This window comes from Bos indicus x Bos taurus, chromosome 21 (genome assembly GCF_003369695.1).
Source record: "Bos indicus x Bos taurus breed Angus x Brahman F1 hybrid chromosome 21, Bos_hybrid_MaternalHap_v2.0, whole genome shotgun sequence".
Lineage (NCBI taxonomy): Eukaryota > Metazoa > Chordata > Mammalia > Artiodactyla > Bovidae > Bos > Bos indicus x Bos taurus.
In genome coordinates this window covers 54,706,084-54,728,411 of record NC_040096.1, presented here as the reverse complement: position 1 = coordinate 54,728,411, position 22,328 = coordinate 54,706,084, and the positions used below count along the sequence as shown (strand labels likewise).

At 36.5% G+C, this 22,328-nt stretch overlaps 1 protein-coding gene across 6 annotated transcripts in view; it reads right to left on the bottom strand.

Annotated features, from left to right (window-relative positions):
• Window positions 1–22,328, bottom strand: part of TOGARAM1 (TOG array regulator of axonemal microtubules 1) — a 78,448-nt gene that overhangs the window by 31,350 nt on the left and 24,770 nt on the right. For 4 of the 6 annotated variants that reach the window (XM_027521655.1, XM_027521656.1, XM_027521661.1 and 1 more), the window contains 5 exons: window positions 21,201–21,491; window positions 19,450–19,712; window positions 15,630–15,862; window positions 11,269–11,369; window positions 4,856–5,008 (listed from right to left, as the gene is read on the bottom strand). In XM_027521655.1, coding sequence (XP_027377456.1) covers window positions 4,856–5,008; window positions 11,269–11,369; window positions 15,630–15,862; window positions 19,450–19,712; window positions 21,201–21,491 — 1,041 coding nt within the window. The remainder of the gene's footprint in view (window positions 1–4,855; window positions 5,009–11,268; window positions 11,370–15,629; window positions 15,863–19,449; window positions 19,713–21,200; window positions 21,492–22,328) is intronic. The other 2 variants (XM_027521660.1, XM_027521658.1) reach the window with 1 other exon arrangement.

Here is a 22,328-nt window from a genome sequence, read left to right as displayed (position 1 = left end):
AAAAATAAACCTTGTAAGACCTAAATATCAAGGCACCATGAAACTCCTAGAAGAAAACATAGACAAAAAATTCTCAGACATAAATTGTATCAATGTCTTCTTAGATCATTCTCCAAAGGCAAAAGGAACAGAAGCAAAGATAAACAAATTAGACCTACCCAAACTTATAAGCTTTGGCAGAGTGAAGGAAATTGCTGTATAAACAAAACAAAAAGACCACCTATGGACTTGGAAAAAATATTTGTCAATGATGTGACTGAGAAGGGCTTACTTTATAAAATATGCAAAATAGCACATACAACTCAATAACCAAAAAACTGAACAACCCAATCGAAAGTGAGCAGAAGACCTAAATAGACATTTCTTCAAAGAAGACATACAGATGGCCGACAGGCATGTGAAAAGAATAAACTAGGAGTACAGGATTAACATATACACACTACTATACATAAAATAGATAAGCAACAAGGATTTACACAGGGAACTATATTCAATATCTTGTATTAATAATAACCTATAAGGAAAATTAATCTGAACTGCTGCTGCTAAGTCACTTCAGTAGTGTCCGACTCTGTGCGACCCCATAGACAGCAGCCCACCAGGCTCCCCCATCCCTGCGATTCTCCAGGCAAGAACACTGGAGTGGGTTCCCATTTCCTTCTCCAAGCATGAAAGTGAAAAGTTAAGTGAAGTCACTCAGTCGTGTCCGACTCTTCGCAACCCCATGGACTGCAGCCCACCAGGCTCCCTCGTCCACGGGATTTTCCAGGCAAGAGTACTGGAGTGGGGAGCCATTGCCTTCTCCGAACTACATCTCTCTATATATACATACATGAAACTGAATCACTTTGCTATATATTTGAAACTAACACAATATTGTAAATCAACTATACCACAATTAAAAAAAAATGAAATCTAGTTCAGACTAGGCACTGGACAGAAAAGAAAACTTTCTTTGCTTAAGGAGTTCATACATATCAGAATTAAGAGCTTTGAAGACGTTAGAAAATAATCATAGCGCAATAATCAAACAAAAAGAGGATAACCTTGAAGGAAAGCTTCTCACCCCTGGGAACAGATCAAGTCAATCTCACAGCAATCTGTACTTTCCTAGATTAACTTCTACCTCAGTTTATGATAATTTATTTAATTATCCTTTCTCCTACTAGACTGTAAGCTCTATGGGGATAGGACTCATGTCTAGCTTTGATTATCATTCTTTTCCAGAGACCATTTGTACAGTGCTTGGCACACAGCAGGTGCTCAATAAATATGTTAAATTACAAGACAAAAAAATGAAAGCAAAATACAATTAATTTAGGGTCAACTGACAGAAACATCTGGTAGCCCCAGAAAGTGTTCAGTGACACAGAAACAAATCTCAGTAAACGGAACAATTTGCTCCACAACAGTTAACAAACATAAAATCTATACATTAACTATTAAGAGGTGATTGATAATTAAACAAATCTCATGGGAGGAAATACATAAAGACTAGACCTAGGTAGTTTAATTTCATTTATAAGAAACACTGACATAACACCATTTTTTTTTCCACTGCATCACTCAGCATGTAAGATCTTAGTAAGATCTTAGTTTCCCAACCAGGGATCAATCAAACCTCTGCCCCCTGCATTGGAAGCATGGAGTTTTAATCACTGGACCACCAGGGAAGTCTGACATAGTATCATTTTTAATATTACTTTCACTTTTTACCCTATATTTTATTTAAAGCAAGGAATTATTGAAAGAAATATTGCTCAAATCTCAATTCTAAAATAAAGATGCTTAAAAGATTCTTTGCATATGAACTATCCTTTTTTGTTGTTGTTATTTCTGCCCCATTTATTCAAATAGAGAAAGAGAAAATATTGTTATAAAATCTAGTTTGTTAGCAACAAACATCCATCTTAATCACTTTCTTAAATCGTTAATTGAAGTTCAAGGTTATTATGCTAGAAAATGGTCACATTCAAAAGGACAATCAGCAGAGGAGAGAAAGAAGAGGAGGTTTGGAGAGCTAGTTCTAAAAAAGTCTGAGGTTTCTTTCTTGCAAAAGAAATCCATTCACATCTGTCACTCATCACCAATATTTCTCCTGAGAGTCTTTTTATTCCTTTTAACATTGCACTCAATATTTACTTTAACCTGATTATTTGAGGATGCAGGTTTTACATGATTATTAGTTTTGGCTGGCTCATCATCACTCCATTCATTTGATATGTGGCTTCCCAGGTGGCTCAGTGGTAAAGGCCAGTGCAGGAGACACAAGACATGCAGGTTCAATCCCTGGGTCAGGAAGATCCTCTAAAGTAGGAAAGGGCAAACCCCCCTGACAGAGGAGCCTGGTAGATTACAGTCCATGGGGTCACAAAGAGTCAGACATCACTGAGTGCACACATACACATGCACCATTATATACAAAGCATAATACAGATATAAAGATGCCTATATCTTATCTTATACTACTCCAGACCAGAAGCATGTGGAAAGCTTTATAAAGAAATGGATTTCAGCCAGTTTCAAAAAGCAGATATGGACTTCCCTAGTGATACAGTAGGTAAGAATTCACCTGCCAATGTAAGGGACATGGGTTCGATCCCTGGTTGGGAAGATTTCACATGCCACCGAGCAACTAAGCCACATCTAAGCAACTAAGTACCACAACTATTAAGCCCAAGTTCTAGGGCCTGCGAGCCGCAATTACTAAGCCAAACAGTAGCAACTACTAAGCCTGAACACAACAACTCCTGAAGTCCATGCACTGAGAGCCTGTGCTCTGAAACGAGAAGCCACCACTATGAGAAGTCTGCGTACTGCTAGGAGGAGAAGCACAACTAAAGAAAGCCTGTGCACAGCAATGAAGACACAGTGCAACCACAAATAAATAAATAATGCCAGAGGACAGGGCATGAATAGAGATATAGTAAGAGGTAATGCTTCCCTGGTGGCTCAGATGGTAAGGCGTCTGCCTACAATGCGGGAGACCTGGGTTCTGTCCCTGGTTTAGAAAGATCTCCTGGAGAAGGAAATGGCAACACACTACAGTATTCTTGCCTGGAAAATCCCATGGACAGAAGAGCCTGGTAGGCTACAGTCCATGGGGTCCAAAGAGTTGGACATGACTGAGTGAGTTCACTTTCACTTTCAAGAGGTAACGCAAGAAAGGTAATAAGCTGAGGCAAAATTATTAAGGGTATGAAAAAATGATGCTACAGAGTTAGAAATTTATTCTGTGAAAACCACTAAAGGTTTTGAGCAAGGAAGAGATGATTAGAAAGATAATTCTGGAAGAGTATGTACACTGAATTGAAAAGAAATGAAAATAAGAGACAAAATGTCTTATCAGAAGGCTACTGTAATTACCCAGGGAAGAAGTTACCCAGGTTAAACTGAAAAGAACTGGTAGGATTGGTCACTGCCTGAAGGGTAAAGAGAAGTAGAAAAGATGACTCTAAAGTTTTAAGTCTCCATAACTGGGAAAATGATAATGCCACTAATAAAAACAGATTAAAAAAAAGGAAGAGGAATAAGTCTAGAAAGGAAGATAAGTTTGGTTTTGAATATGTTTATTCTTGTTGACCAGATAGATCTAGTAGATGTTTGGTTTAGAGTTGGAAGTGTAAGTTTGATGGAATTTTCTGTAGTAGAATTAACTGTTGATCAAAGATATCAATATTTTTATGATCCAAAAGAAAAAAAAAAGCCATTGGCAGTAAAAAAATATATTCAGCAATTATTTGAAATTATATTTCCTTTAGGAAGAAAAATATTTTTGTATTTGGTTTTTCTTATATAAAAAATAAAATATATAAATACGAAAAAACCCTGTCATCCTCTTTTGTATTAATAAAAACAATGGGCAAATGATCTTTCTCACAAAGAACAGATACTATGGATTATTTTACAGATTAAATTTTTAGAAATTTACCAAAACAAAAACAACAAAAAACAAGAAAAAGTGTCTAAAATCAAGTTCACTCTTACTCAATTTGCATTAGTTCCACAAAAAGTATACATAAACTAAAATGCCTGACTACCTGGACATATATGACTTAAGAGGACCAGAGACAACAAAAGTTGACCTTATTACGAAAGCTGCTACACACAAAAAAACGACAGTTCCTTACATTTACTGGTGGGCGGCAATGCTGAAATACAGGTGACTTCTATTCACTCTATTTACATATTTATGCCCTTCAAAATTGGGCTTCCCTGAGGGCTCAAAATTATTGCCTCTTACTCTGAGGAAAAAATGGTAAAAGCAGCTGTAACAGGTTCTCTGGGGGGCGGGGGCGGGGGTGGGGGCGGGGGGGGGGGGCGGAAAAAAGAGCAGTCATAGAAGTGCTGCTTGCTATTAAGTTTAAAAAAAAAGAAAGAAAGAAAAAAAGGGTACATTGTTAATAATGGTTTGTGATAACAAAAAAACTTTCCAGGTTCTACCACAGGAAAATTATAATCCTGTTTCCACAGTTTTACGCCATGGTTACAACATAAGTAGGCATCTGGGAATCATTTGTTCATGTGACTTCTCCACCCCATTTTAAAGCGGCACACGTACAGAGAGTGTGTCTGTATGTGTATGTGGGTAAAGGTCAGCAAGGACTCCCTAGATTTAACCTCTCGGGTAACAGGTTCCCTGGATTAACTCCTGGGACATAACCATATATTAACATGTAAACTATGTGTTCTATTTGGCAGAATTATTTTGACAACCACACATCAGAAGGGTAAGAAGAAAAGTCTCAAAACTGAGAAATCTCAGTTAGTTTTTCTTTATTGGCATGTTAATGGAAGATATGAAATTCAAAGACACTCAGTCCTAAAAATGAACTTGTGATTGAAATGTACTAACCTTTCGTATGCTTATAATGTCTTGGTTGTTCCTTATTTTGTATTTTTAAAGCACTAGGTGAAATGTCATGTGACCTATCCTCTTCAAAGTCACCACATCCAAACCCATAGTTCATACGATGACCAATTATGCTTACACTGGATGTTGTAGTCCCTATAAAATAAAATACATAATACAACTTATCTGAATGATGTAGGTAACACCATAGGGAAATATGGATCTCTTCTCTATCTTGGCTCCTAACGTTTTAGAAAGGTTTCAATAATACTAGAAATTATAACATTATACTATTTTTTTAAGTTTTACTTTCTTTTAAATATTGTAATATTTTTTACTTTACTAGCAGATCAGAACATGTATATGCTGTACTATCTTATTTTATAAAACAGGCTTTAAAATGACAATGAACCTGGACTGGCGACTCATTTCATATATGATATCATACATGTTTCAATGCCATTCTCCCAAATCTCCCCACCCTCTCCCTCTCCCACAGAGTCCATGAGACTGATCTATACATCAGTGTCTCTTTTGGAGGGTTCAGGATGGGGAACACAGGTATACCTGTGGCGGATTCATTTTGATATTTGGCAAAACTAATACAATTATGTAAAGTTTAAAAATAAAATAAAATTAATTAAAAAAAATTAAATTAAAAAAAATAAAAAATAAAATGACAATGAAATAAAAAATTCAATGAATGAAAGAGGTAAACAATCATGTTTTAAAAATATGATAGCCATTTAATGCTTAAATGAAATTTTACACTTTGCAGCACAACAAAATTGTTTAAAATCTAGAATGTTTAACCTATGTCCTGAGAAAGGGCTCCATTTCTATTTTCCATTTCTCTCTTTTCTCCCACTCTCATGATCTAGCTTGTGGGGCAGTAAACTATGTCGTAAACGAGCTCAGAATCTGGACTCATGCTTCACGGCTTTAAATCATAGTACTGCCACTTCAACTATACAGAAAACGGGCAAGACACTTAACTGTATTTGTACAATGGGGATAAAAGTATTAAAGTAGCTCTTTCAGAACCTTTCTGAGGATTTTATGAAGAAAATGTAAAGGGCTTATCACAGAGACTAGCGTATGGTAAATATCCAAATGTTACATTCCCATTTAAAAATAAAGCAAATCAAACCCTTAATGTAGGCCTCCTTTTAATAAATACTTAAAATTTTAATCTACACATAAATGTTTAAACTGAACATTCTATACTAATACTTCGCAGTTGGTAAGACCACAAAACTACAAAGTGGAAAATCCAAGGCAATATATATTTGAGTCACCATCCATTTTTATGTATATCTACTGTGTAAACCATTAAGTAATAATAATAAAATATAATTTAATACCATTGATGGTATTTTAATAAAAACAGGACAGTGGGGAGAGGACACAGCTGGTGGCAGTTAGGCTAAAGAGTATTGCAGAGTAAAGGGCACTAGTCAGATTCACTGATGAAGATTTTTAAAATATCTGATATTAAATGATACAGATCTTCTGGAAGCAACATGGATAGTCTTCTAAATTCTTCTTGGTTTTGATAGTTAACTCATAAAGTAAGCCTCATAAAGATACTGGCTTTGGATGGGAATGCTTTCTACTAATAGTTGATAACAAAAGCTACAGGAAAATAAGTTTACTGTAACATTCATTAGGAACTTTAGCACAATGTGCTACAATAGGGCAGTGGTGTAATCAATGTGAAAATCTTTATTGGAGATGCTGTAGTATAGACAGATTAGATTTACAATTCTGAAATGATTATTTTTATCTTCAGGTAGCTCTTATTCTAAGCATTATCATTTTTATGTCTCACCAATTAAGCAATAAATTGTACAAATGACTTGCTTACTAAAACCAACACAAAACCTATCCTTAAAAAAAAAAAAATGTAAATCCAAATTAATAAAATCCTAAACCACCAAAACTTAACACTTTGGAAGCATATTAAATTTAACCAAGAATTTCTCATAATAAATTTAATAACAGTATTTTCAAAATTTGATCTGAGAAATACCTAACAAGTTAAAAATATGTATTTCCAACCCCAAAGATTGATTCAGTATGTATAAGGTGAGGCCCCAGAATCTATATGTTATATGCATTCCTCATGATTCCTAGTAGTAGGCAAGCTTGAAAAACACTATTAGACAAGTTTGGGAAACACTGAACATTGCATACAGAAGCGTACATTATTATAAGACCTATCACTCCACTAAAATTTAAATGACTCACAAGCTGATACAACTAGGGTTAGTTGCTGTTCAGTCACTCAGACCTGTCTGATTCTTTGCAACTCCATGGACGGTAGCACTCCAGGCTTCCCTGTCCTTCCCTATCTCCCAGAGTTTGCTCAAACTCATGTCCATTGCTTCAATGATGCCATCCAACTATCTCATCCTCTGTCACCCACTTCTCCTCTCACACTCAATCTTTCCCACCATCAGGGTCTTTTACAATGAGTCAGCTCTTCATATCAGGTGGCCAAAATACTAGAGTTTCAGCTTGAGCATCTGTCCTTCTAAGGAATATTCAGGGTTGATGATTGACTGGTTTGATCTCCTTGCTATCCAAGGGGCTCTCAAGAGTCTTCTCCAGCACCATAGTTCAAAAGCATCAATTCTTAGCATTTAGCCTTCTCTATGGCCCAACTCTCACATTAATTCCAAGGATATTCTTCCCAAGTAGGTTCCATTTTATAAACTGGATACAACCTAGCAAAAAATATGTCTTCAAACTAATAAATAATTTCTTAGGATGATCAGCCTTAAAAAAGAACTAAAGACTAAGTTTACGTATTATATTAATATTTCTTTGGGTCTTTTCCTTTAGGAGAACAAATACTTACCAAGTGCCCACTATGTAGTAGGTGCCTTTTGTATGTTACACACTTAGACCTTCACTACCCTTCTCAAGGTTTGCATCACCAAATGAGGAAACTGAGTTTCTAAGCAATTAAGTAACTTCCACAGAACACGCATATGATTATTAAATATCAAACTGAGATTCCAGTTGGGTTCTCTCAGACTCCAAAGTACATAGGCATTGTCTTCCTGTCCTTAGTAGAATAACTATCTCTTCGTCTAACACATAAGGTTTGTGGAAGACAGTTTACCAGGTATATGTGGTTGAGCTCAGCATTTATAATTTATGACAGGTCCTTGGAGATAATCAGGCGTAAATAATTTCTGAGAATCAAGAATCTGAGAGTCCAAAAAAGTAAAATAATTGTAATACCACTATAAAAATGTCAGTGTAAGTGTAATGACATTGCAAAAGAGGTAATATGAATTTTATCTGTGAATTGGGAAGGCATCCCAGAGAAAGCAACTTGAGTTGTTTTCAAAGCAGCCTGGTGTATGGTATGGATTTCAGATTTCATCCAGAAGAATCAGCATGTACAACTAAGAGATAGGAAATGGTACTGAATGTGGTCTGAGTTAAAAGGATCACAAGATACAAAGCAAAAAGGAAAATGAGGCTAGAGAGGTTTGCATGGACCAGATTACAGAAGAATCCTCTGAATAAATTTACATTGGGCAATATAGTCAATTTTGCATTATGGGGAATGGACTGTAAGTGAACGAAACCAAAGCTGGAGAGAAATGTTAGGTGGCTAAGTAAAAAATGTTTAAGAGTGATAGTGGGAATTAAAAAGAGATGAAGCTAAGACACAATTAGGAGGAAGAAATTTAAAATCGTAGCAAACAATTAGATACACACACAACTTTTAAAGAAAGTACTTATAAGTTAAAGTAGCCTTAAGGTTATAGGACTTTTACACTGAGATCATGTGAAAATAAACAGCATATCCTAAACCTGTTGTTGCTGTTCAGTCCCTAAGTTGTATCCAGCTCTTTGTGACCCCATGGGCTGCAGCATGCCAGGCTTCCCTGTCCTTCACTGTCTCCCTGAATTTGCTCAAACTCATGTCCAGTGGTGCCATCCCACCATCTTATCCTATGTTGTCCCCTTCTCCTCCTGCTCTCAATCTTTCCCAACAACGGGGTTTTCCCAATAAGTCGGTTCTTCACATCAGGTGACGTACTGGAGTTTCAGCTTCAGCATCAGTCCTTCCAATGAATATTCAGGACTGATTTCCTTTAGGATTGACTGGTTGGATCTCCTTGCAGTCCAAGGGACTCTCAAGAGTATTCTCCAGCACCACAGTTTGAAAGCATGAATTCTTTGGCATTCACCTTTCTTTATAGTCCAACTCTTAACATCTGTACACGACTACTGGAAAAACCACAGCTTTAACTATAAGGACCATTGTCGGCAAAGTGATGTCTTTCCTTTTTCATACACTATCTAGGTTTGTTATAGCTTTCTTTCCAAGGAGCAAGTGTCTTTTAATTTCATGGCTGCAGTTTCCACCTGCAGTGATTTTGGAGCCCAAGAAAATAAAATCTGTTTCTACTTTTTTCCCATCTATTTGCTATGAAGTGATGGGACCAGATGCCATGATCTTATTTTTTTAAATGTTGAGTTTTAAGCCAGCTATCTCACTCTCCTCTTTCACTTTCATCAAGAGACTCTTTAGTTCCTCTTCACTTTCTGCCATTAGAGGTGTATCATCTGCATATCTGAGGTTGTTGGTATTTCTCCTGGCAATCTTGATTCCAGCTTGAAATTCATTCAGCTTGGCATTTTGCACGATTTACTCTGCATATAATTTAAACAAGCAGAGTGACAATATTCAGCTTTGGCATACTCCTTTCCAAATTTCAAACCAGTCTGCTGTCCCATGTCCAGTTCTAACTGTTGCTTCTTGACCTGCATACAGGTTTCTCAGAAGACAGGTCAGGTGGTCTGGTATTTCCATCTCTTTTAAGAATTTTCCACAGTTTGTTGTGATTCACAAGGTCAAAGCTTTAGCATAGTCAATGAAACAGAAGTAGATACTTCTCTGGAATTCCCTTGCTTTTTCTATGATCCAATGGATATTAGCAATTTGATCTCTGGTTCCTCTGCCTTTTCTAAATCCAGCTTGTACATCTGGAAGTTCACAGTTTATATACTGCTGAAGCTTAGCTTGAAGGATTTTGAGCATTACCTTGCTAGCATGTTAAATAAGCACAATTGTACAGCAGTTTGAGCATTCTTTGGCATTGGCTTTCTTTGAGATTGGAAAGAAAACTGACCTTTTCCAGCCTTGTGGCCACTGCTGAATTTTCCAAATTTGCTGGCATATTGAGTACAGCACTTTAGCAGCAGCATCTTTTAGGATTTGAAACAGCTCAGCTAGAATTTCATCACCTCTACTAGCTTTGTGCATAGTGATGCTTCCTAAGGCCCAGGTGACTTCGCACTCCAAGATGTCTGGCTCTAGGTGAGTGAACACACCATTGTAGTTATCCAGGTCACTAAGAGTTTTTTTGTATGGTTCTCCTGTGTATTTTTGCCACCTCTTCTTAATAGTTTCTGTCTCTGTTTGGTCCTTGCCATTTCTGTCCTTTATCAAGCCCATCTTTGTATGAAATGTTCCCCTGGTATCTCCAATTTTACTGAAGAGATCTCTAGTCTTTCCTTTCCTCTAGTCTTTCCTATTGTTTTCCTCTATTTCTATGCATTGTTCACTTAAGAAAGCTTTGTTCTCTCTCCTTGCTACCCTCTAGAACTTTGCATTCAGGTGGGTCTATCTTTCCCTTTCTCCTCTGCCTTTTGCTTCTCTTCTTTTCTCAGCTATGTGTAAGGCCTCCTCAGACAATCGCTTTGCCTTCTTGCACTTCTTTCTCTTTGGGATGGTATTGGTCACTGCCTCCTGTACAATGTTACAAACTTCTGACCGTAGTTCTTCAGGAACTCTGTCTACCAGATCTAATCCTTGTCACAATTAATTCATAATTCAATAGTTTTACAAATCGTAAAGAAGACCACATATAGATTCCATCCTAAAGGGACGAGAATCCAAATACTTTTCTAATTTGTTACCAATAACAGAATCTATTTTCTAGGAACTGATGTTATAAATTAGTGACTCCCAGGTTGGTCTGTAAAATGTTTACACAAGCTACACTAGTTAAATACTATTTTTAAAAGAAACTGTGTTGTTTGGTTCCCTGGTGGTTTCTAAACTATGCTGCACATTAGAATCACCTAGAGAGTTTTCAAAAACTTTGATGTCCAGGTCGCATTCTGTATCAATTAAATCAAAATGTCCTGGCATAGGAGCCAGCATGGGTAACTTATAGACTTAAAGGAGGGATCAATTACACAGGTATTCCAGAAAGAATACAGTATTTATTCTTGCCACAATGACCTTTTAAGGAGTTAAAAGATGATTAGTCTTAATTGGTAATTGTAAAACTTCTATATCTAAAATGCATTTGCCATCAGTCCATCACTTTTTTATCATCTAAAAATCTGTAAATCGTATTTATGACAGAGTCATAGAATACCTGTACTGGGGCTGTGTTCAGCTACCTGAGAGTTCTTATTCTTCGCTGAAGAAAGTCTTGTTGGACAAGGTTTTGATCCAAAAGTTGGAAATATGTCTGACCTACGATGAAACAAGATAATTTCAATAAATATTGAAGATCCAAAACTATTAACATTCTTATATAAAATATTCTCTATACTTTAATTAACTTACTAGACTTAGATAATAAGGCAGCAAAAAGTATGAAAAAATAAGGCTAAGGATATTTCTTATTGGTATTCCTAGTTCACCTTTTGAACTTCCAACCTTTTCAACATATCAGTGCAGTTCAGTTCATTCAGTTCAGATGAGTTGCATCTGACTCTTTGCAGTCCCATGGGCTGCAGCACACCAGGCTTCCCTGTCCATCACCACTCCCAGAGCTTGCTCAAACTCATGTCCAGAGAGTTGGTGATGCCATCCAACCATCTCATCCTCTGTCATCCCCTTCTCCTCCTGCCTTCAATTTTTCCCAGCATCAAGGTCTTTTCCAAGGAGTCAGCTCTTCACATCAGGTGGCCAAAGTATTAGAGTTTCAGCTTCAGCATCAGTCCTTCCAATGAATATTCATGATTGATTTCCTTTAGGATTGACTGGTTGGATCCCCCTGCAGTCCAAGGGACTCTCAAGAGTCTTCTCCAACATCACAGTTCAAAAACATCAATTCTTTGGCATTCAGCTTTATTTATTGTCCAACTCTCACATCCATACATGACTACTGGAAAAATCATAGCTTTGACTATATGGACCTTTGTTGGCAAAGTAATGTCTCTGCTTTTTAATATGCTGTTTAGGTTTGTCCTAGCTTTTCTTCCAAGGAGCAAGCATATTTTCAACATATGGTCAATCTTTAATTATTCATGAGAGGATTACCAAAGGAAATTAAGACTGCAATTTGTGCTGTATAATCTTTCTTTTCATTGAGTTATGCAAGCCCCTTCGCCACAACAAGGCTGTGATCCATGAAGGGGATATGCAGAATATCATTCAAAATGCTGGGCTGGATGAATCACAATCTGGAATCAACACTGCAGGAAGAAATATCAACAACCTCAGATAAGCCGTAGACAATATCATTCTAACGGCAGAAAGTGAAAAGGAATTAGAGAGCCTCTTGAGGAGAGTGTAAAAGCTGCCCTGAAACTCAACATTACAAAAACTAAGATGGCATCTAGTCCCATCACTTTAAGGCAAATAGAAGGGCAAAAAGTAGAAATAGTTGACAATTTTTATTTTGTTGGGCTCCAAATTCACTGTGGAAGGTGACTGCAGCCATAAAATTAAAAGACACTTGCTCCTTGGAAGGAAAGCTATGACAAGCCTAGACAGCGTATTAAAAAGCAGAGATATCACTTTGACGACAAAGATTGATGTAGTCAAACGTAGTTTTTCCAGGAGTCATGTATGCATGTGAGAGCTGGACCATCAAACTTTGAATTGTGGTGCTGAAGACTGTTGAGAATACCCCTGGATTTCAAGGAGAACAAACCAGCCAATACTAAAGGAAATCAACCCTTGAATATTCACTGGAAGGCCTACTGCTGAAGCTGAAGTTCCAATACTTCGGCTACCTGACAAGACAAGCTGATTCACTGGAAAAGACCCTGATGCTGGGAAAGACTGAAGGTAAAATGAGAAGGGGGAGACAGAGAATGAGAAGGTTAGATAGCATCACCAACTCAGTGGACATGAATTTGAGCAAACTCAGAGAGACAGTGGAGGACAGAGGAGCCTGGTTTGCATGGGGTCGCAAAGAGTTGGACATGACTTGGTGACTGAACAACAACAAATCTTTGTGTGTGTGTGTGGGCGGCAGTGGGTGGGGGGGAAACCTGATCCAAACCTGATCATTCCAGAACTAAGCCAAATGATTCCAGTTATCTAATATATTATCTACCTTCATATATAATATAAAAATAGGGACTTTATAATAAATAAGAGATCAGCAACAAGTGAATTTAGCAAATGCGTGCTTTCTTCCTTGACTATTTTTTGCTATTCTTTGACTTTAAAAAGGCCTATAGGTCTTATTTCACAAAGAAATCAAACTGAAGAATATTAAGTCTGTAGATAAGGGAACTGTTTAAAATCAATAAGAGCTAGTACGCCAATAAGTTAGTAATGGATATTATAAAGAAGAGATTTTACAAAGAAGTACAATTTTTGTAGGTGGGCAGGCATATTTCTTAATTGGCCTACTGAGAAATCAATGTTAAAAATTTTAAGAATAATTACTCTAGATTAGATGACTGTCAATTTACATTGATTACACTGACTGTCAACTTACATTATACTGGGTGCATTGGACTTGGATGAAAGAAAGTATTTCATTCTGTAGAAAAGTGTTTCTCAATAATTTTTCCTTCCCAATCTACATTAAGGATGAAAGCCCTGTAGTCAGTAGTAGTGACTTTCTTTGGCAATGATTCTTAAGGCAGGATGTAAGCAGGTTGAGAATTACTGCTCTTAAACTAATAAAATTAAATGTGGAAATAGTAAATTCATTAAAGATAATTCAGTCCATAACTGAGGGTATACTGAATTCCTTTTACATAGAGTTCAATATCTGAAGAGATAACCCAATGAGACAACATCAGGAATAGTAAATTTTAAATGTTGTAATATAAAAATGAACTTTCCTTCCCAATTGTGTTCCAGATTACTTAGAGAACCTTGAAACTGTAAGAGTATGTAATATAAAATTTCACATCTTTGGAAGATAAAGGAAAAACTTTAGGTCTAAAAGATAAATGTATATATTTTAAATGTCTGGTAACTTCACCAGCCCACACAGCCATTCCAAATTCATTCTGTAAATCTATTACATTATTCTACCCAGGTAATTACAACAAAGGAATTTCCAGTAAGAAAAAATTTCCAAATACAAAATAAGCTGCTACTGAAGTTAAAAAATATGGGGAAGAAAATCTGGGATGAGACAAACCTTTCACAATGGACATAAAAATTTGGTTTAATTCTATGTACTGCTGAAATAAAATACCCTTTCACATTTATGTTCAGAGAACACCATCTTTCCTTTAAATATGTAATCTCTACCTACATTATTAGAGGTTCTAGTTTACTTAAGTGAAAATAATTTAAATTTAATTTTAAATATCTACTTCTAATGTCAATAGCTATATATAAACATGGGCTTTCCAGGTGGCAACAGTGGTAAAGAACCCGCGTGCCAATGTAGGAGATGTAATAAATGCAGGTTGGATCCCTAGGTAGGGAAGATGCCCTGGAGGAGGGCATGGCAACCCACTCCAGTATTCTTGCTTTGAGAATCCCATGGACAGAGAAGCCTGGTGGGCATAGGGTCGCAAAGAGTCGGACACAACTGAAGCGACCTAGCAAACATATATATACATGGTATAGGATAAAATCAAAGGAAAATGAAATTAAACAGACCAACAACAAATGTTAAAAAGGATGTGAAACAACTGAAACTGTCACACATTGCTGATGGGAGTGTAAAACTGCAGCAGCATCTTAGAAAACTGTTTAGCAGTTATTTGAAAAGTTAGATGTCCATGTACCCAAGACCTAACAATTTTACTCTTAGGTTATTGTCTAAAGTAAAGAGGAATACACCTGAAACTAACAAAACACTGCAAATCAACTATAGTCCAATATAAAGTAAAATTAAAAAAATAATAACTAAAATGAAATAAAGAGGGAAAGGATTCCCCAAAATCCTAGAATAGGGTCACAGACATTTTCAAAAATCAAGGTAGGATCACTCTTTTAAGATTGAGAGATTATTGAGGTAATCTGGAAAAGTTTGTCAAAGTGCTATGCTGTCGGCGTAGAATGATCAGGACTCTAATTCTAGCACTATTGTAGTAAGGAAATTCCCAAGAGGGCCACAAAAGCTATGGCATGGAGTCCTAAATTCCCACAAGGTAATTGAATAACAAAATAAGAAGTATTTGGGTAATGGCTGGGTGGAGTTTATCCACATCAGAGGAAATGAGTGCTGAGTTTTAAACAAAAGCAGTAATATCAGCCATTAGTCGATTGCCAAAGAGTTAATGATACAGAAAAGAGCTAAAGGACAAACAGTATTAGGATAAATCTTAGATAGGCAGAATAACAAGTGCAACTTTGAGACTAGGCTTTATATTTAGTTGGGGTTGTGTTCTCTCTCTCTTCCCACACCCCAAAACTAAGGCTAAGCAAGGTAATATCTGTAAACTTTGCTGTTGTCTTTTAATTGTACTTCAATGTTTTAAAAACTAGTAATTAAATAATTTCAAAGTTTTAAAAAAATATATTAGAGCTTCAGATTAAAAATTATAGATTAAAATTCATTTAACACATCAAAAAATAAAATACATTATTCTCTTCCCCTGGGGAGTTGTCGACAGAGAAGAAGTCAAGGATTCTTGGCTGTAAACTCCACTTTCACTGTAGGAACTGGTATTTGGAGAGGAAGATCGAGATGGGGAATCCACAGTCAAGTCAAGCTTCATGGCGGAATCTGGGCTTTCAAGATCAGAAGTACTGCCACTCAGTTTTGCTCTTTTCTTAGCTGCGCTATTACGAAGGGACCTAAGAGAGCTCTGCATCTAAGGAAAAAGAAAAAAAACTTTACAAAATAATTATATAAATAAAAGTTATCCTTAGATTTAAAACTCTAATAACTAAACCGAGCTAGCCACTCTTCAATCTAACACTAACAAGACGGATGTTAACATATCTGTATATAGTTATAAATACAGACCTTAGTACTCAGGTATTTACAAACAATCTCCTAGGCTAAAAGTTCTTTAAGAGGAAGGACTGCAAGATATTATTCATCATGTTATTTTCAGCACTGGGTATAATGACTAGTACACTGTAAAAATTCAGTTCATAAAGTGAATGACTGAACCAGATGGTAGACAGCCCAGCTGAAGTCACCTTAGAGAGTCACCTAAGTGTGCGGATGTGGGTGTAGTTCTTTAGCATTTAGGTCAACAGTGTGCTGTGTAGTTCTATTAAATAGAACTATTTAATAGTTCTATGAGAAGGTTAGCGAAAAAGTAAGCAGCTTTCTAAATTTGAAGCTTACATCAACCTTGCCAGTGTTCTGAGAATAATAGATCAGTGTATGTAACTTCTGAAGAAAAGCATTTACAAAAATGCAGAGTAGAAACCTGCATTCAGTTCAGTTCAGTTCAGTTGCTCAGTCATGCCCGACTCTTTGCGACCCCATGAATCACAGCACGCCAGATCTCCCTGTCCATCACCAACTCCCGGAGTTCACTCAAACTCATGTCCATTGAGTCAGTGATGCCATCCAGCCATCTTATCCTCTGTCGTCCCCTTCTCCTCCTGCCCCCAATCCCTCCCAGCATCAGGGTCTTTTCCAATGAGTCAATTCTTCGCATCAGGTGGCCAAAGTATTGGAGTTTCAGCTTTAGCATCAGTCCTTCCAATGAACATCCAGGACTGATCTCCTTTAGAATGGACCGGTTGGATCTCCTTGCAGTCCAAGGGACTCTCAAGAGTCTTCTCCAACACCACAGTTCAAAAGCATCAATTCTTCGGCACTCAGCTTTCTTCACAGTCCAACTCTCACATCCATACATGACCACTAGAAAAATCATAGCCTTGACTAGACAGACCTCTGTTGGCAAAGTAATGTCTCTGCTTTTCAATATGCTATCTAGGTTGGTCATAACTTTCCTTCCAAGGAGTAAGCATCTTTTAATTTCATGGCTGCAATCACCATCTGCAATGATTTTGGAGCCCCCAAAAATAAAGTCTGACACTGTTTCCACTGTTTCTCCATCTATATGCCATGAAGTGATGGGACCCGATGCCACGATCTTAGTTTTCTGAATGCTGAGCTTTAAGCCAATTTTTTCACTCTCCTCTTTCACTTTCATCAAGAGGCTTTTTAGTTCCTCTTCACTTTTTGCCGTAAGGGTGGTATCATCTACATATCTTAGGTTACTGATATTTCTCCTGGCAATCTTGATTCCAGCTTATGCTTCTTCCAGCCCATATCCAAGGTAAGAGAAATCTTCATAACATAGATATTAAATTTGGGAACAGAACCTTGAACAAATTAAGGAACTCAGAAATATACATAAAGTATATTTTGCTTACATTTTGATTAAGTATGGCCACTTCCCTAGTAAGTCCTTGGAAGGTTGAATATTTAAAAACAGTAATATCTGTTTTGGAGAAGGTGATGGCACCCCACTCCAGTACTCTTGCCTGGAAAATCCCATGGATGGAGGAGCCTGGTGGGCTGTAGTCCATGGGGTCTCGAAGAGTTGGACACGACTGAGCGACTTCACTTTCACTTTTCACTTTCATGCACTGGAGAAGGAAATGGCAACCCACTCTAGTGTTCTTGCCTGGAGAATCCCAGGGACGGGGGAGCCTAGAGGGCTGCCGTCTATGGGGTCACACAGAGTCGGATACAACTGAAGCGACTTAGCAGCAGCAGCAGCAGCAGATCTGTTTATATGTACTAATTATAAAAAAGAAATTACCTCTTCAACTACCCACTAAAAGGATTATTTTTAAGTTATCATAAAAAGTAATACAAAGATACGTAGGATCAGATGAAATTTATGAGCTAGGAAAGTGTCTTTTTAAAACCATCACAATATTGTCATTATTCTCCAGTTAAAATAAATTAATTAAAAAAAAGTACCTCTTCTATAAGGTTCTTTTCTATAAATAAATTCCATTTCTAGTACCATTGGAATATAACGGGAAAAACAAAAACAAAAAGAGAAAAACAAGGAAAAACTTAATAAGCAGTTAGAAGCTGGAATGAGCAGTTCATTAAGAACCAGTTTTGGTTCTTTAGAAGTCAGTTTTATACAGGCTTAATGTTAGCTTTTTAAATAAATATGCATTAATTTTTTTTTTTGAGTCAACTATTAGTACTGATGCCTCAGATCTTAAAGATGGGCTAAACTAAGACCATAATAAGGCCATCAAATATCATCATTGGCTGTTTTAGTTTACATATTTAATGTAAAACACTTTTAAGCCTGATAACAGACAAACTGAAATGATAATAAGGAAGCATCTGTGGAAACAGTGCTCTGAATCCAAAGTAATATAGCAGCCACATTCCTTCTGTGGCATAATTAATATGCATAGTTATCATGCTGGCAATACATTTTTATAGTACAAATGGAATTATCTAGGATTCAAAGATGAATGTAAAATATGATCTCAATTCCATAACCTGTATGTATGCACAAGGGATATGCTCAAGAATGTTTACTGCAGCATTGTTTACAACAGCAAAAGATGAGGAATAAGCCAAAATCAATTATATGAACGTGTGTGTGCTAAATTTCTCTATTATAGTTTCACGTGTATGCGTGCTTAAGTCACTTCAGATGTGTATGACTCTTTGTGACCCTATGGACCGTAGCCCAGCAGGCTCGTCTGTCCATGGGATTCTCCAGGCAAAAATACTGGAATGGGTTGCTGTGCCCTATTCCAGGGGATCTTTCTGACCCAGGGATCGAACCTGCATCTCTTATGTCTCCTGCATTGACAGGTGGGTTCTTTACCACTAGTGGCACCTGGCAAGCTCATACATTATATATACTATACATTACAATATACAGAGATACTATATATTATATATATTGTAATATATATTATATACATTGTAATGTATAGGAATACACTATAAATAAATGCATCAAATATTACTATATTAACATAAAAAGTATATACATACATAAAACACAAATTAATGGTAATAGTGGTTGTCTCTGGTGAAGAGGAAAGAGAAACTGGATTGGGGAGGGAACTACGTTATGTCTCATTATTTTCATTTAGGAAAAATATGACAAATTGTTCATTTTGGGGGGGCTTAGTGCATAGCTGTATTGCCGTATTATTTGTATTTTTTATTTTAAAAGGAATAATATATATACAGAAGAAATATTGGAAGGAAAGACATTAGTGTGTTAATGATAAACTATTCAGGGTAGTGTAATTTAGTGTGATAAATTTTCTTCCTAATACTTCACTATAGTTTCCATGTTTTCTACTGCAAACACATAAAATATTTTTATAAGACAAGATGTTATGGGATTCAAAGTACTTGATTTTTCCTTAAATGAAAACTATTATATTATAAACAACTACAAGCATTTAGAAATTATTGAAAGCATTTGGTTCTCACCTCTTCTTGATCCAAATCTTTATCCCTGATATTTAATTCTGAAAGATCAACTGTAAGATTATCTTTTTCACTCTTCCAAATGTCATCAGGCTCTTTCTTTTTGGGTCCCACTGTGCTTAGACCAGCTTTATCAGGCAGAAGGCTGAGTCCCCGTGGTATGGGAGGTACAGGTCTGGTCCCATTTAAGCCTCGTCGGGAAGACGGTGATCTCACCAAAGCAGGAGTAAGTTGAACTTGAGGAGGTTTCTCTTGAGAATTTTCTCCTGCATGGAAAAGACACATTACTGCTTTTCTTTTTTCAACTTCAAATTGGAAAACAAGTTAGCATTAAATCACAAGTGTTTAGGATTAGTTGTTTTTAAATTAAAAAGCACACTATATTAGAAATACAGATTGCTACTTGAGATTAAAAAAAAAAAATTGTTCCCTAACAAATATAACAAAAATGGACCAACCAGAATCCTTTCATATGAAATACAAATATTATATACCAAGTGAATTTTTTTTTTGGCCATGCTGCTCAGCTTGTAGGATCTTAGGTCCCCAAACAGGGATTAAATACAGGCTCTCAGCAGTGAAAGCTCACAGTTCTAATCACAGGACTGCCAGGGAACTTCCTGAGATGTCTATCTTCATACGTATCACCATGATTAATATTTGTATAGTAAAGTCCACAATAACCTAGGAACGTTAATGATCTGGCTTGATTTAAGAAACACTTGATGTAAGCACACTTGAATGACTACTATGTGCAAAGCAGTAATGCTGGGCACTAGGGAGAACAAGTTAAACAATATTTCAGCTTTCAATACAGTATTTGATTTTGGAGGAAAGACAAATACAGAAAAAAATTAACAGAAGAAAATGAAGGTTCAATGCTAAAAGAAAGTAATAAAATCAGCTGACTATGCAATAAACTGATGTTACGGTTATAAACTGGAAGATTCGTGCTGTGGGGTAGTTTAAAGGTGAAATATTTGACCATAGGGGCTGGGGTTAGGGAAGCATTTGGGACATGGGACTCACCTTTCACAGACTTTCTGAAACTGAATCTGTCTTGAATAAACATACATGCTAATATTATGATTTTGGCGTGGGCTATTGTTAAGGATATTTTAGTTGATAACGAACAGTAGTGTGTGTGTGCTCAGTCGCTCAGTCATGTTTGACACTTTGTAACACCATGGACTCTAGCCTGTCAGGCTCCTCTGTCCATGGAATTTTCTAGGCAAGAATACTGGAGTGGGTTGCCGTTTCCTACTCCAGGAGTAGGAACATGCAGCTCTTGTGTCTCCTGCATTGACAGGCAGTCTTTACCACCGAGCCACCTGGGAAGCCCAATAAGCAGCAGAAAACCCATCAAAATAATTTTGATGGTAACATTCAATAAATGTTGATACTAGACACTGAGGTAAAGATATGAACAATATTTTATGTTTGTAAAGCTAAAAGTTGTTAGTAGGCTCTCAGACTGTTCACATTCACGTCCATTATAAAGCACTATTATTTAGTTCTACAAAAGGATTCTGAAGTGGCAATACAAGAAAAAAAAAAAAGAAACGACAATTTAAACTGAATTTTATATTATACATTTGATCTACTGAACATTCCATTAATATTTTGCTAAATATTTACTAATTCAGAGAAATAAAATGCAATTTACTTTTAAAGATCTGACAACCCTAACTTCAAATAATTATTCAAACATACAAATATTTGAACAAAGTATTAATTTTTACCATCATATATACCTGTAGGATCAGATGATTTTTGGCTGACAAGCTTTTTCTGTGGACTTGGCTTTGGAAGCCCTTCAAAGCTTTTAAGAGGCCAGGAACTTGAGAAATTAACAGAATTATCTTGAGACTTCTTTGGAGACACAGTAAGAGACGTGTGCTTTGGACTAGTTCGAGGTGACGAGAGAGGATAGGATGGAAGAAGAACAGCTCCTGAACTTGAATTTGGACCAGAGTATGACGAACGCTCTGTTTGACTACCAAATGTCTGCTGTGTCTTACTACCAAAACATAGGCTAGCACAAACTGTAATAAGACAAAAGAGAATATTATTTATTTATACACATCTTCTAAGAGTTTTAAGTTTTTTTGCGTTTCACATTCAGGTTTTTAATCCTATCTGGCATCCATACTTTTGCAGGTAAAAACCTAATTTAACTTTCTTCTATAGAGATAGTGTAATTCTCCCAGTGCCACTTTTTGAGCCATCCACTCTTTCCCTTTCATCTATAAATCTCCCATATGTATATTTGAGTCTATTCTTAGGTGCTTCTTATGGGTTCCATTAATCTTTTTTTCTGTTTCTACAGTAGTACCACAATGCTTTATTTATCCTCACACTGATAAGTCTCCTTCTATTTTTTTTTCCAGTTTTGTGAGATGGCTGACACACATTATACACCATGATGGTTTGATATACATATAGTAGTTGTTTAGTCTTTAAGTCATCTCCGAATCTCAACCCATGGGCTGCAGTGTGCCAGGCTTTTCTGTCCTTCACAATCTCTTGGGAGTTTGCTCAAACTCATATCCATTGAGTCAATGATGCCATCCAACCATGTCATCCTCTGTCACTCCCTTCTCCTCCTGCCCTCAATCTTTCCCAGCATCAGGACGTTTTCCAATGAATCAGCTCTTTCCATTAAGTGGCCAAAGTATCGAAGCTTCAGCTTCAGCATATATAGAGAGTGAAATGCATATGGATAGTGAAATGATTAACAAGATAGGTTCAGCTAACATCTTCTGACATAGATAAAATAAAAAGAAAAGAAAAAAGGGAAAAGAACTTTCTCCTTGTGATGAGAACTCTTAGAATTTATTCTTCTAACAACTTTTCTCTATGCCTCACAGCAGTGTTAACTA